Here is a 12,091-nt window from a genome sequence, read left to right as displayed (position 1 = left end):
AGCCCCCGGGGGACAGACACCCCTAAGCTCTGCCGAGAAGTCAGTCCCCGGGAAATGGGTGGGGACACGGGGAGGAAGCATTTATGCGGGCTGCCACCCCTGCTTCTATCTCACTATGTGATCTGGGTGGGAGGAGTGGCTGCTCCCTCTGGGCCTTGGTTTGCCCACCTGTATAGTGGGCTGTGTGAACCCTGAGGGGGAGGCCACCCCAGTCTGGGAGCAGGAGAGTGAGTCCTCACCTTCATAGTGCCCCCCAACATGCTGGATGACCCAGTCTCTGCCCTTTCCCCCCATGAGCAGCCCTGCCAGATTCGGAGCTGGGGGCCCATTGGATGGAAGAAGACACTGAGGTTCAGAGGGGGTCCCACAGTCAGCCAAGGGGCAGGTCAGGACAGAGCCCTAGCCCGGGGAACGGAAGCCCCATCCACTGTGTCCCCTCCCCCATAGACTGACCACTGTGCCCAGTGGCCTGACTTTCCCGCAGACACTGGGCTCCCATGGCTCTGGCAGGTCCTCTGCACCTCGACCAAGAATCAGTGAGGACAGCCGAGCACCTGGGACACCCACCACCCTTCTCAAGCCTCCGTGCCTACCTCTGTCAGTGGGGCCCGGGCCCTGCCCATCCCAATGCTTTCTGGCGCCTCTATGTCCTCATTTGGCCCTTTATGTAGAAGTGGGCTGGGGGCATCTCCCAGCCCTGTGATGTCCCATTTCCCGGAGGAGGAAACAGAGGCTCAGAGTGGTTAAGGGGGATTTGAACCCAGGCCCAGCTGAACCACCCCCAGAGACTAGGAAGCTGGGCTGGTCCCAGAAAGGAACTCTCTGGGGAAATGGCCCCAAAGGGTGGGTTAAGCCAGGTGGCACAGTGGGGGTTTGGACTTGAACCCCCACCTCTGGTTCGTGGACCAGTCATGTGACCCCGGGCAAGGGACAGCCCCTCTCTGAGCTATGCTGAGAGGTGATGGGAAAGCCAGACGGCAGCTGGAAGGTTTCTGGGTGAGTTCTGGCTGCAACTTTGTGGGCTGGGGGCCCCTGGGGGCCGAGGGGCCGTGCACCGTGGGCGTGGTGCCTGCCCTCCACTCTGTGGTGTCGTCTTTCTCCTCCTCTGGACTTTGTTTCTTGAGCCCAGGTGGGGCCTGGGAGGAGGGGGTGCACCTGCTTCACAGGGCGGGGCTCTGTCCCCTGGCAACCTGGGGCAGGGCGGGGCTGGGAGGCCCCTGTGCCGTCCACAGAGTCAGAGCCAGGCTTGGAGGCTGCTGGGGCTGAGAGCCGAGAGGTGAGTCTGGGGAAATGGAGGGGTCGGATGGGCGCAAGGCTTGGGCGGGCGGGGGTCCTGAGTGGGGTGGGCTCTGATTTTGGCATGGGGGTTTGTGTGCCAGCGGCACCATCAGCTCACCGGCGGGGCCTTCAGGGTACAGGGAGGGAGCCCCCAGCCCCACCCTCAGCCCCCTCCGGACTCAGTGGGGTCCCAGGGGCTGGCGGGGGCCTCCCCTCGCTCTGTACCCTCTGGCTGGCTCTGAGGCCAGGTCTGTGCCCTTCCCACGCTGCACCCGCCCAGGAGAGCAGAGGCCCATCCCTGAACCTTGCCAGGTCCCCAGTCTCCACCCCGGGCTTCAGGACCCCAAATCCAAGGGGCCTTGAGCCCTGACCCTCTAAGTGAGGGGCCTGATCGGCACCCCCAGGGCCAGAGGCACAGGGCCCCCCACTGGTTCTGGGAATTCTGGAGGTTTCTGGGGAGACGCTTAGCACCAGCCAGAGCCCTGCTTGGGGAGGCCTTGAGCAGCCTACAACCCTCCCGTGGGATCGGAGGGCTCATAGGAGGGGGCTCATAGGACGGGGGTGGGGCAGTCAGCGTGGGGAGGTGTCCAGCCTCTGGGAGGGCAGCTGGGATCCTGTGGGGCCGGTTCAGAGACTTGGCCCAGTGTCCAGGTGTGTCCAGGGGTTGGGGCTCTGCCAGCCAGGGTCCCGGAGACTGTAGCCCCGAGTGACGGAAGAAGAAGTCCAGGAGGCCATCCCTGCTGTGTGGCCTGCCCTGTCTGAGCCCCAGGCCCCTCCAGCAGGCCTTTGCCCCAGGGCGGGAGGCCAGTTGCGGTGATGAGGAAGCAGGTGTGTGGCACCAGGGACCATAAACCCAGTTTCGGTTTTGGTATCAACAGGGTACAGAGTTGGGGCTGGGGAGGAGCCATCCAGGAGGGCTTCCTGGAGGGAAGTCGGTGGCGACTACCTGGCTTCAGAACCTGTTGCTCTGTCACTCCCTGATGTGACCCCTCTCTGGGCCTCGGTTCCCTCTGCTATATGTTGGGGACAAGAATGGTCCCCTCGTCACAGGCTCTTATGAGAGGCAAAAAAACTGCCGGTGTGAGATGCCCAATTACGAGGAGCCCCACCAGGAGCTGGGAGGCTCTGAGCTCTATTACTACTCATTTGCACAGGGTCCACGAGGCCTCCAAGAGGGCGTTTCTCCCCGAGGGTTTCTCTGCGCCAGGCACCCACTCAGGCCTCCTTGCTCCTCCCCACACCCGGCGGTGGGGTCAGCAACATCCCACTTTACAGACAGGGAGACTGAGACTTTTGGAGAGGGAATGCCTGCCCCAAGGTCACTTTGAGATCAGTGGTGGATCCAGGGTATAAATAATAACATCAGCCACTGCCGTGAAAGCATTTATCGCGCGCCTACTGTATACCAGGGACAGGGTGCCGAGTCTGCATGGCAGCCCTTCGTGGTGGCAGCTGCGTGCTCTGGACTCTACCTACTGCCCAGGTGTGGGCACTGAGGTCGGAAGGGAGACTTGCCCAAGGACGCAGGCGAGGGGGACCCCACCTCACTGACCTCAGTGAATCACCCAGAAGGAATGGGCTGAGGAAGGAGCAGTCCCCCACACTGCCCCACCCACCGGGAGACTTGACACCCTCTGGGCGTGCGGTTCTTTTTCCCGGAATGTGGCTTATAAATCCTGCTGGGTGAGCCTCTGGCCACGCACTGGGCAAATGGTTCTGCGTCAGTCCTGCCACACCTGCCCTCCGAGGGGAGCTGCAGGGCACGGGGACCAGACCTGCTGTCCAGGGTGGGCTGGGGCTGGAGGGGTGGCCTGGAGGGGCAGCCGGGTCTGGGCTAGAATGAGCCCAAACCCTGGGCCCTGAGCACCCAGAGTGAGAGTCAGCCACTGTGTACTTGCTGTGTACCAGACTCCGGGCTGCGGGAGGATATGCTCACCTGGACCACTGGGAGGGAGAGAGGGTCCTGGCTGATGGCTTCAGGTGGGAGGTGACAGGCCTTAAATACAACCTTCTCCCTTCAAAGACATGTGCACCCCCAGCCACTTTCGTCATTGGGACAGAGGCTCAGCCCGCTTGGCTGGGATTTATTACCCAAGCCTGCTTGTTTTTTAATATTGTTTTTTCTTAATTATAGTTTCAATATTTGAAAGATGGCGTGATACTGCGTTAGGTGTAACATGGTTCCCCATGATCGATTTTATGTGCTTGATGCCCCTTTTCCAGTTCAGGGAGGGTCTGCATTTTTCTTTTTAAAACCATGTTTAGCTTTTACAAGCAAGTTGGTGTAAAAATGCAGCGATGGACCCAATAGCTCTGGTGGCACCAGGGGGCCAAGGCCGGGGACCATGGTTGCTTGAGGAGTTGAGGACAGCCTGTCTTCCTTTCCTCAGCTGTAAAAAGGTGGCGCCACACTGTGCCGGGCTGGGTACACAAAGGATGATCAGGCCACAGGGTCTGAGGGTGGGGACAATCTGGGGGGGCTCCCTGGAGGAGGTGTCCTGTAGGCTGTAGCTAAGGAGGCTGTGGAGAAGCAGAAATAAGGGTCCTTCTGGCAGAGAGAGGAGGAAGAGTGTCGACCTTGGGGTCTGGTGCCTGCAGAGTTTGGGGGTTTGGCCTGAGGCCGGATGGCGGTCTTGAGAGCCCTGGGAAGGGTGTGAGGATGCCAGGAGTCACAGAGGTGTGAGAGCAGGTGCCGGGCCTTCACGACGGCTCCTGGAGCTGTGCTCAGAGGGAGCTGGGACTCTTGGGAGGGGGGCTGGGCCCCCTGGAGCACTGGGTCAGGGTGTCGCCCAGCCCAGCAGGACAAGGTCCAAGGCGCTCCTTAGCCCAGCCTGGTTTTATGGTGCTGAGGAGGAGGATTGTCTGGGATGGGACAAGGTGTCCTGCTGGACAGGTGCAGGGGAGAGAACCAAGATGTGGGAGTCTGCCCACCACCACCTCTCTCTGGGTCTCAGTTTCCCCACTTGACATACCCCAGAGAGGGGCAGGCCCACTGGGCTCATCTGTAAATGTCAGATGGAAAAAATCACAGAAGGAAGCTCAGGGTGTGTGTGCCCTGGGAGAGAGGCTGTCCAGGGGTGGCCCTGGGTCTGGAAGCGGTGAACTGGGTGGGAGGCTCACCCGGCAGGGTGTGCAGTGTCCGGCAGAGGAGGTGGGAGGGGTGTCTGCAAATGTTAGACACACAGGGGCCGAGTTGTTGGGTCAGTACGGGGATTCAGGTGTGGCTGGATCCAGGAGCTCAATGTTTTTAGGATGCTGTGTTGGGATTGGGGGTGCTTTTAAGCAAGGTGCATACACAAGAGGACACATATGGCCCCCCAACAGCTCTCAGCCTCATCCAGCCAGCCTCATAAGCCCAGCAGGAAGAGGGTCCAATTTTCCACATTAATTGCAAAGTCCCAGGATTTCACATCATTGGCCAGGTTGGGTCACATGTCCATCCCTGAAGCAATCACAGAGGCCAAAGGGTGGAATGTTCTGATTGGCAGGCTGGGTCACCTACCCTTCCCTGAACCAGTCACAGAGGCCACTTGGCCAGGACTTTGCCCTTGAAGGGAGAGGGATTGCACTTCCCCCCAAGTGCTCTGACCTGGTGACTGACATGTCTTTCTCTTCCCTCAGTGAGCCTAGATCGTCTATACCCTGGGATCCTCTGCCGGGCAGAGACCCCCAGAACATGGACCGAGTGACCAGATACCCCATCTTCAGCATCCCCCACTCACCCCGTGTGGCCGGCATGGCCTTGAAAGGCGACACCAGCTACACGTTTGAGCTGGTGGGCGTGGGGTCCGTGGCCAGCGACTGGGGCCAGGATGAGCCACTGGCATGGCCTGCTGACCACAAGGCCTCTCTGGAAATGGCGCAGACGGGGACATCCCTCAGCCTGCGTGTCTTCCCCGGCCAGCTGGCCCCACGGCTGCCCTGCCCAGAGGACAATGAGGAGGAGGAAGTGAAGGCCTACCATCTGGAGGCCAGGGACACCCCGCCCTGGTGGCCACGTGACCTGGAGTGGGAGCGCCGGGTGGTCATTCAGGACCAGGCGGTCAGGAAGAGCGGCACGGTGGCCATGCTCCATGGCACCCCTGACCACGGGGAGCCCGGGAGCCCCGGCCGACCGCAGTCCACGCCCCTGGAGGAGAACATGATCGACACGGAGCAGATCGACTTCCTGGCAGCCAGGCGGCAGTTCATGAGCCTGGAGCAGACGAACCCTCCACCCGGGGTGGTCCATGCCCGTGCGGGAGTTCCTCGGGACCCCCCACCCGGGGTGACCCACGCCCGTGCGGGGGTTCCTCGGGACCCCTCACCCGGGGTGGCCCACGCCCGTGCGGGGGTTCCTCGGGACCCCTCACCTGGGGCCAGCCAGGCCTCCAAGGCCCTGAACGAACCACCCCTGGTCAATGGGTATGTCGTCCCAGTCAAGCCTGAGGCGAAGGAAGTGGTCACGGAAGAGAAGAGGGTCCACGGTTTGCCCGCCAGCTCTGGTGCCCAAGCCTTGGACGACTCTGGTTCCTGGTCCCAAGAGGGGTCCCCGGAACCCGCCAAGGAGACGCCCATTGAGCGGGAGATCCGGCTAGCCCAGAAGCGGGAGGCAGAGCTCCGGGAGCAGAGGGGGCTGCGACGGGCGGCCAGCCACCAGGAGCTGCTGGAGATCCCGGCCAGGCCGCTGCTGAGCAAGGTGAGCCTGGCCGCAGCCCCGCGGCCGCACAGGGGGCGCCCATCGCTCTATGTGCAGCGGGACATTGCTCAGGAGTCGCAGCGTGAGGAGGACCACCGGCGGGAGGGCCTGCAGGTGGGCCGGGCGTCCATATCCGACTGGTTCTCCGAAGACCCCCGGCCCATTCTCAGGAGAGTCCACAGCTCAGACTCCATCCTCAGCCCGACCCCAGACGCCAGCGCAGCCAGCCCCACACCAGAGGTGAGGAAGGTGAACCGCATCCCACCTGATGCCTACCAGCCATACCTGAGCCCCCGGATGCCCCCGGGAGAACCCCCAGCCTCCCACACCTACCGCAAGCCCAGCGGTCTCTCCGCAGATGAGGCCAGGCCTGCGGGCTCTCCAAAGGCCACGGGGTCCCAGAGGCATCCCTCGGGATCCTCTGCAAAACCATCAAGCACAAAGCAAGAGCCTCCCCGGGGACCCCTGCGCGCCAACAGGGGTGTCGTGCGATGGGAGTACTTCCGCCTGCGTCCCCTGAGGTTCGGGGTCCCGGAAGAGCCTGAGAAAGCTGAGGCCCCCCGAGTTTGGGGCTGGGAGGTGGCTGGGGCCCCGGCACTGAGGCTACAGAAGTCCCAGTCATCAGAGCTGCTGGAGAGGGAGGTGGAGAGTGTCCTGCGGCGGGAGCGGGAGGTGGCTGAGGAGCGGCGGAGCGCTCTGTACCCCGAGGTCTTCTCCCCGCCGCCGCCGGACGAGTGCTGTGACCAAGACTCCAGGAGCTCCTCCCGCGCATCTGGTGAGGCAGGGTCCTGGGAAGGGCTTCTTTGCTCAGAGTCTCAAAGGTTGGAGCAGAGGAGGGTGGCATGAGGGGTATGAGGATGCCAGGAGAGGCTAGGGGTGGGGGGACATCTGGGGGACTTTGTCTACTACCCCGGGTGGCTGGTCTGTCTGCTTAAGCAGTAGCTTTTGGAGAAGTAACTTTGCCTTGGGTTCTTTGCTTTATGCGTTTGGACACTTTGTTGTTAGGTGCATAAAGGTTTACAGATGTCCTAGCCTCTTGGTCAATTGCTCCTTTTTGTCAATGCAAAATATCCCCCGTGTGACTTTTAATGTTTTTCTCCTTGTCTGGTCAGCTCATCTGTGGATCCAGTTTCTCCTGACTGGCTATTTTGGTCAATCTGTCTATCACTTTTTGCAACCTGCTGTCTGCTCTGTCTGTCCATTCACGCATCTCCTTAACTAGTCCAGCCTCTTAGCCAGACTCTGTGTCTCTTGGGCTGGGGTCTGACAAATTTTCTGCCCTCAGGAGACTCTGGGATCCTCCCTGATGCCCTTTCCTTCCTCCCCCACCCCAGGCATCACGGGCAGCTACTCGGTGTCTGAGTCACAGTTTTTCACCCCCATCCACCTGCACTCGGGCCTGGTGTGGACGGCAGAGGCCTCAGCTGAGGATGCTCCCAGGCAGAGAAAGAAGAATGAGCAGTGGGTGAGTCTCGAGCCCTGCCATGCACTTGGAGGCCTGGCCAAGGTCTGACACTCCCCATTAGGGCCAGGGAAGGTCAGGCAAGGCTCAGGTGTGACCTGGGTTTGACACCTGCCTCCCTCACTGCCCTGCCAGTGACTGTGCCCCTGTGTCCCCCACACGTGTGGTGCACAATGGGTAAACTGGGCCTCTCTTCATGTCTGGGCCACATAAACAGGGTCCCCACCATGAGGTTGTCCCCCTGAGCCAAAGGCTGAGAGCCAGCTCTGCTTGGAGGAGGAGAGCTGTGGCAATCTATCAAAATCATCCTTATTATTTTCATGCATTTATTACCATCATTGTTATTTCTGTTTATTATCCACACCTCATGAGGGATGTCTCAGAGCTCTGCACGCACTGTGCTTTTAACACCCTGGAGGGATGTTTTGTGGCCCATTTTTTGGAGAAAGCTGTAGTCTCCTATGCCCAGGGTCATACAGTCTGAGCTCCCAAGCCAGGACTTGAACCCAAGCCTGACTCCAAACCCCACATTCATAACCATGAGGCCCTCTCATCCCTGGGCGGGTATTGTTGACACCACGGAGAATAACACCAACTCCAGCCTCGCCAATCTGGTGCTCACAGACTGGCCTGGAGGTTTGGGGCAGAGTAGAGCCCAGGGACCTGGGTTCAAGTCCCAGCCCTGCTGCTTGCCAGCTGTGTGATGGGCAAGACCCTACTCCTCTCTGACTCTCAGTCTCCTCCTCTGTAAAATGAGCATGATAATAAGAACAGCCCCCTTCCAACCTCAGAGCAGGGCCTGGCCACGGCAAGAGCTCCATAAATGTCAACTGTCTTTATTACGATGACGTTTACAAAGAGAAAACAGTTGCAAATGATGGACCAAGGCTTCACTGAGGAGAACAGCATGAGGGAAAGCATGGTGGATGGCTTTGAGTTTGGGGTGATTGAGGGGCACTTGGGGGGACGACGGTGGGCAGAGAAGACCTTCCCTTCTGCCCCCAGTGGTGGCTGAGGGGGCTGTGCATTGAGTCCAGGGGTGCTCTGGGGTGGGCAGGGCTAGAGGGCCCTGGGGGCTGACATATGTTCCTTTCTTGTAGTATGCCGGCATCAACCCCTCGGACCATGTCAACTCGGAGGTGAGTGTGCCCCTGGGGGCGAGGACCTGAGCCTTTCCCTCCCACATTTGTGCCCCCTGCCCTATTGTATCAGGGCCGTCAGAAGCCTTTCTTCTGGGTGTGGGGACTTCCCTGGATATCTTCTTGAGTGATAGTGCCTGCCTGAGGTGGATTTTTCTGTGAGCTGCTTTTGATGCCTGTCATGGGCATAGATTGTGGAAAGAGGTTCCATGTGCCGCCTCTTTACCATATGGCTTTGGGGCTGACTTGGCCCGAGACAGGGGCATTTTCTTTGAGGGAGGGGTTCATCTGAGATGTGTAGAAGGCCAGCTACCTCAGTGGATTTGTGGAATACATTTGTGACCCTCTTTGAGCTGAGTCCAAAATGCCAGACCCGGGCATTTCCCTACTGTGGAGCTCAGCGTGTGTTAACACATTCCTTGGCACTATTACTAGGAGTAGAGGGTCTGGAACAGAGGAGGGGATGGTCCTGCTTTACCCCTGCTCTAGGCCTCTCCTATGCGTTAGCAGTGAGGGGAGCTGTTTTGGGGGCGTCAGGACCCTGATGGGGACTTCGTGCCTCCTCTTGCAGGTCTTGGAGGCCACACGGGTAACCCGCCACAAGAACGCCATGGTGGAGCGCTGGGAGGCCCGGATCCACACCAGCGAGGATGAGGATTGAGCCTGGGGCCAGGCGCCCACCCCCTGCCCTGCCCTGCCGTGGCCCCATGGGAACAGCGGACCGTCCTGAGCCCTCGCCTTAGGACATAGGTTCCTGTTTAAATCCAGATCCAAGAACCACAAATCTCATGCTGCCAAGCCCAAGGGTGGATGCACTTTTGGGCTTGAGGGTTTTCTTTTCCGCTTTTATTTTCCTGCAGAAATCGTTGTGCTTTCTGGGTCTAAAGCTGGGGATGACTCCTTCTGTTCCTATGATGTTGCCAAACGCTCTTGGGTCCAGGGAGGAAGGAGACCAGCTCCCCCACCTCCAGATGTAATTGTTCCCGCTAGCCTGAGAGGGGAGACGCTCGGCTCCTTCCTCTGGGACATCCCAATCTAACAGGGGAGACCTGCCCTTGCTCCAGCCCTGGGAAACCTCCCGTCTGAGGGCCAGCCCCGGGCAGAGAAAAGGGCTCGATTTGGGTTCTGAAGGGGGTCCTTCTGTCCCCCCATGAAATAAAGCAGCTGCGGGCCCGCCCTCCGCCTGGTGTGGGTGGCCACCCTGACCCTCTCCCTCCCCCTCTGCCTGCTTCACTTCTCTGGGTGATGTCACTGCCCCCAGGGCTGCTGCTTCCTGCCTCTGCCCCTGCCCCACCCAGGCTGTCCCCCACATCCCTGAGTGTGGCATACAGAAGGTGCTCAAGCAGTGCTTGTTCAGTGAGCGAGTGACCGTCTCAGTTCTCCCACGTGGCCCCGTCAGTCATGCTCGGAGCACTTATTAAGCGCTTGCTGAGTCCCCAGCCCTTCTGGCTTCAGGGGCAGTTGGAGGGGTCTTTAGTTAGGCTCCGCGTGTGTACCAGGGGCACAACCCCCGCAGAGAAGATCATTCTGGGCAAGGCCATAGGCAGCAGACTCAAACCTGGCTCTGCTGCCCCTCTGTGTGGCCAAGGGGCCCCTCCACCTGCCCTGCCTCTGTTTCCCCCCAACCCGTGGGGATGGTGATGGGACCCCTAGCCTTGACCCCAGAATGACCCCGACGGCAGCCCCCTCCTCCCACCAGCCTGGGCCTCCAGAGGCTAGGAGCAACTGGTGACACCCAGCCAGCAGGGCCTGTCCCCTCCTGCTGCCCCCGGCCCCTTCCCTCCTTACAGCTCCTTCCCCTGCAGCCGCCGCAGGGAAAACAGCCACAGCTATTCTAAGAGCTGCATCTTGAAAGCGGCCCACGCGGGCCAGGGAGGCTGTATGGCCTGAAATAGCTGAGGCTGCGGGTCTCCAAGGGCGCCTGGGGCAGGGGTAGCTGAGGTCGAGGGGGGCTGCGTCGGGCAGAACAGGCCATCTGAGGAAGGAGGGCATCTGTCCTCAGGGGGAGCGCCTGGGCCCGGCGGTGTGCCCCTTGGTGGCCAAGGTCAGCTCTTCTCTGGGGTTCCAGCAGCTCTGTTCCAGCCCCAGGAACCAAATGTGGGCCCCTGCCCTTCAGGAAAGCAGTTTTGGGGCTTTAGATACAACCTGCCTGAGTCTCGCCGGGTCCTCCCCCATGTCCCACCACATCCTCACCCTGGTGTCCATGGGCCGGTCCCCCTGGTCCCCCTGCTCTGAGGATGTGAGTCTCCTGGGGTGACTGGAATAAGTCATCATGAACAGGGGGCTTAAACCAGCACAGATTGGTTCTCTGACAGTCCTGGAGGTCAGGAGTCCGACTCGGGTCTCACGGGGCTGAATCCAGGTGTGGGCAGGGCCGGTCCTTCCGGAGGCTCCAGGGGAGCAGCGGTTCCCGCCTCTTCCAGCGTCTACAGGCGCCGCATCCCTGGCTCGCGGCCCCTCCTGCATCCTCACAGCCAGCAGCGCAGCATCTCCCGTCTCTCTGCCTCTGACCCTCCCGCCTCCCTCTTACAAGGACCCTGGGATGACACTAGGACCCCTGGGGAATCCAGGGTCCTCCTCATCTCAGGGGTCTTAACTCAATCCCACCTGCAAAGTCTCCTCTGCCCCATGACACGTCTGCAGTTCCCGGGACCAGGACGGGGACGTCATGGGGCCGTTATTCTGCTGACCAGACACAGAAGGACACACAGTGTGTGGTTCCACTCACAGGGGGGCCCTGGGGGAGTCAAATCCACAGAGACAGGAAGTAGATGGTGGGGGCCAGGGGCCGGGGGAGGGGTGGGGAGTCAGGGTTTCATGGGGACAGAGCTTCAGTTTGGGAAGATGAGAAAGTTCTGGAGATGATGGTGGGGATGGTTGCACAGCGTGAATGTGCTTAATGCCACCGAGCTGTGCGCTTGAAAATGGTTAAGATGGTGAATTTTATGTTCTGTGTATTTTACCACAAGTTTTTGAAAAAAGAGAGAGAAAAGTATTCTTTTGCTTGAAGACCTCAGAAGGCCCTTGGGAACAATCCAGGAACTATCCACTTACTGGCTTAAAAACATGAGGAGTGTCCTGAAAAGTGCAGTGTCCTTGAAATTCTTGATTCCATGAGGCTGGTGGGAAGGTCTTGTTTTGATGATTCACTTTTCGTTTAATTCTTCTCACCGGCCTCTGCCCTTAAGGAACGAAGAGAGAATTCTATCCACCTGCCAGGCTGCCGTCCCACAAGGCTCTGGGCGAGAGGTTTAAATGAATTCTTAGCGCAATTCCCAAGGGAGGGAGGGTCTGTCAGGATGGGGGCCAAAGTGGAGACAGAGCCTGGGTCTGTGGGTCCCACGGCCGCTCAGTCTTTCCTGGTTTCCTCCCAGCTTGGGGTATATGATCCGGGGAGGGAGGGAGTTTTCTCGAAGGCCATTAGAAAGGCTGAAACACAAGCCGAGTTTCCAACTGAAAAGCCAGAACCCTTCCTCGCTCTCAGCGTTTTTCACCTTCTCTGGCAGCATCGCTCTTATTTAATTAACTCCTGCG

General features: G+C 59.9%; 1 protein-coding gene across 1 annotated transcript; it reads left to right on the top strand.

Moving 5' to 3' along the window:
• The first annotated feature begins 4,954 nt into the window (after nt 1–4,954).
• MISP (mitotic spindle positioning) lies at nt 4,955–9,218 on the top strand. The gene is made up of 4 exons (XM_068535081.1): nt 4,955–6,731; nt 7,291–7,421; nt 8,519–8,557; nt 9,129–9,218. The coding sequence occupies exons 1-4, from the start codon at nt 4,955–4,957 to the stop codon at nt 9,216–9,218; spliced, it is 2,037 nt and encodes a 678-aa protein (XP_068391182.1).
• Nucleotides 9,219–12,091: the final 2,873 nt, after the last annotated feature.

The sequence above is a fragment of the Eschrichtius robustus genome, chromosome 2 (assembly GCF_028021215.1).
Source record: "Eschrichtius robustus isolate mEscRob2 chromosome 2, mEscRob2.pri, whole genome shotgun sequence".
Taxonomy (NCBI): Eukaryota; Metazoa; Chordata; class Mammalia; order Artiodactyla; family Eschrichtiidae; genus Eschrichtius; species Eschrichtius robustus.
This window is presented reverse-complemented; position numbering and strand designations above follow the sequence as displayed.

What these genes read in the sequence shown, in the direction of transcription:
- MISP (XM_068535081.1), top strand. Translation starts at nt 4,955, where the DNA reads ATGGACCGAGTGACCAGATACCCCATCTTCAGCATCCCCCACTCACCC. An exon ending in GAGCTCCTCCCGCGCATCTG is followed by an intron (nt 6,732 to 7,290) that starts GTGAGGCAGGGT and finishes CCCCCACCCCAG; the next exon opens with GCATCACGGGCAGCTACTCG. An exon ending in CGGACCATGTCAACTCGGAG is followed by an intron (nt 8,558 to 9,128) that starts GTGAGTGTGCCC and finishes CTCCTCTTGCAG; the next exon opens with GTCTTGGAGGCCACACGGGT.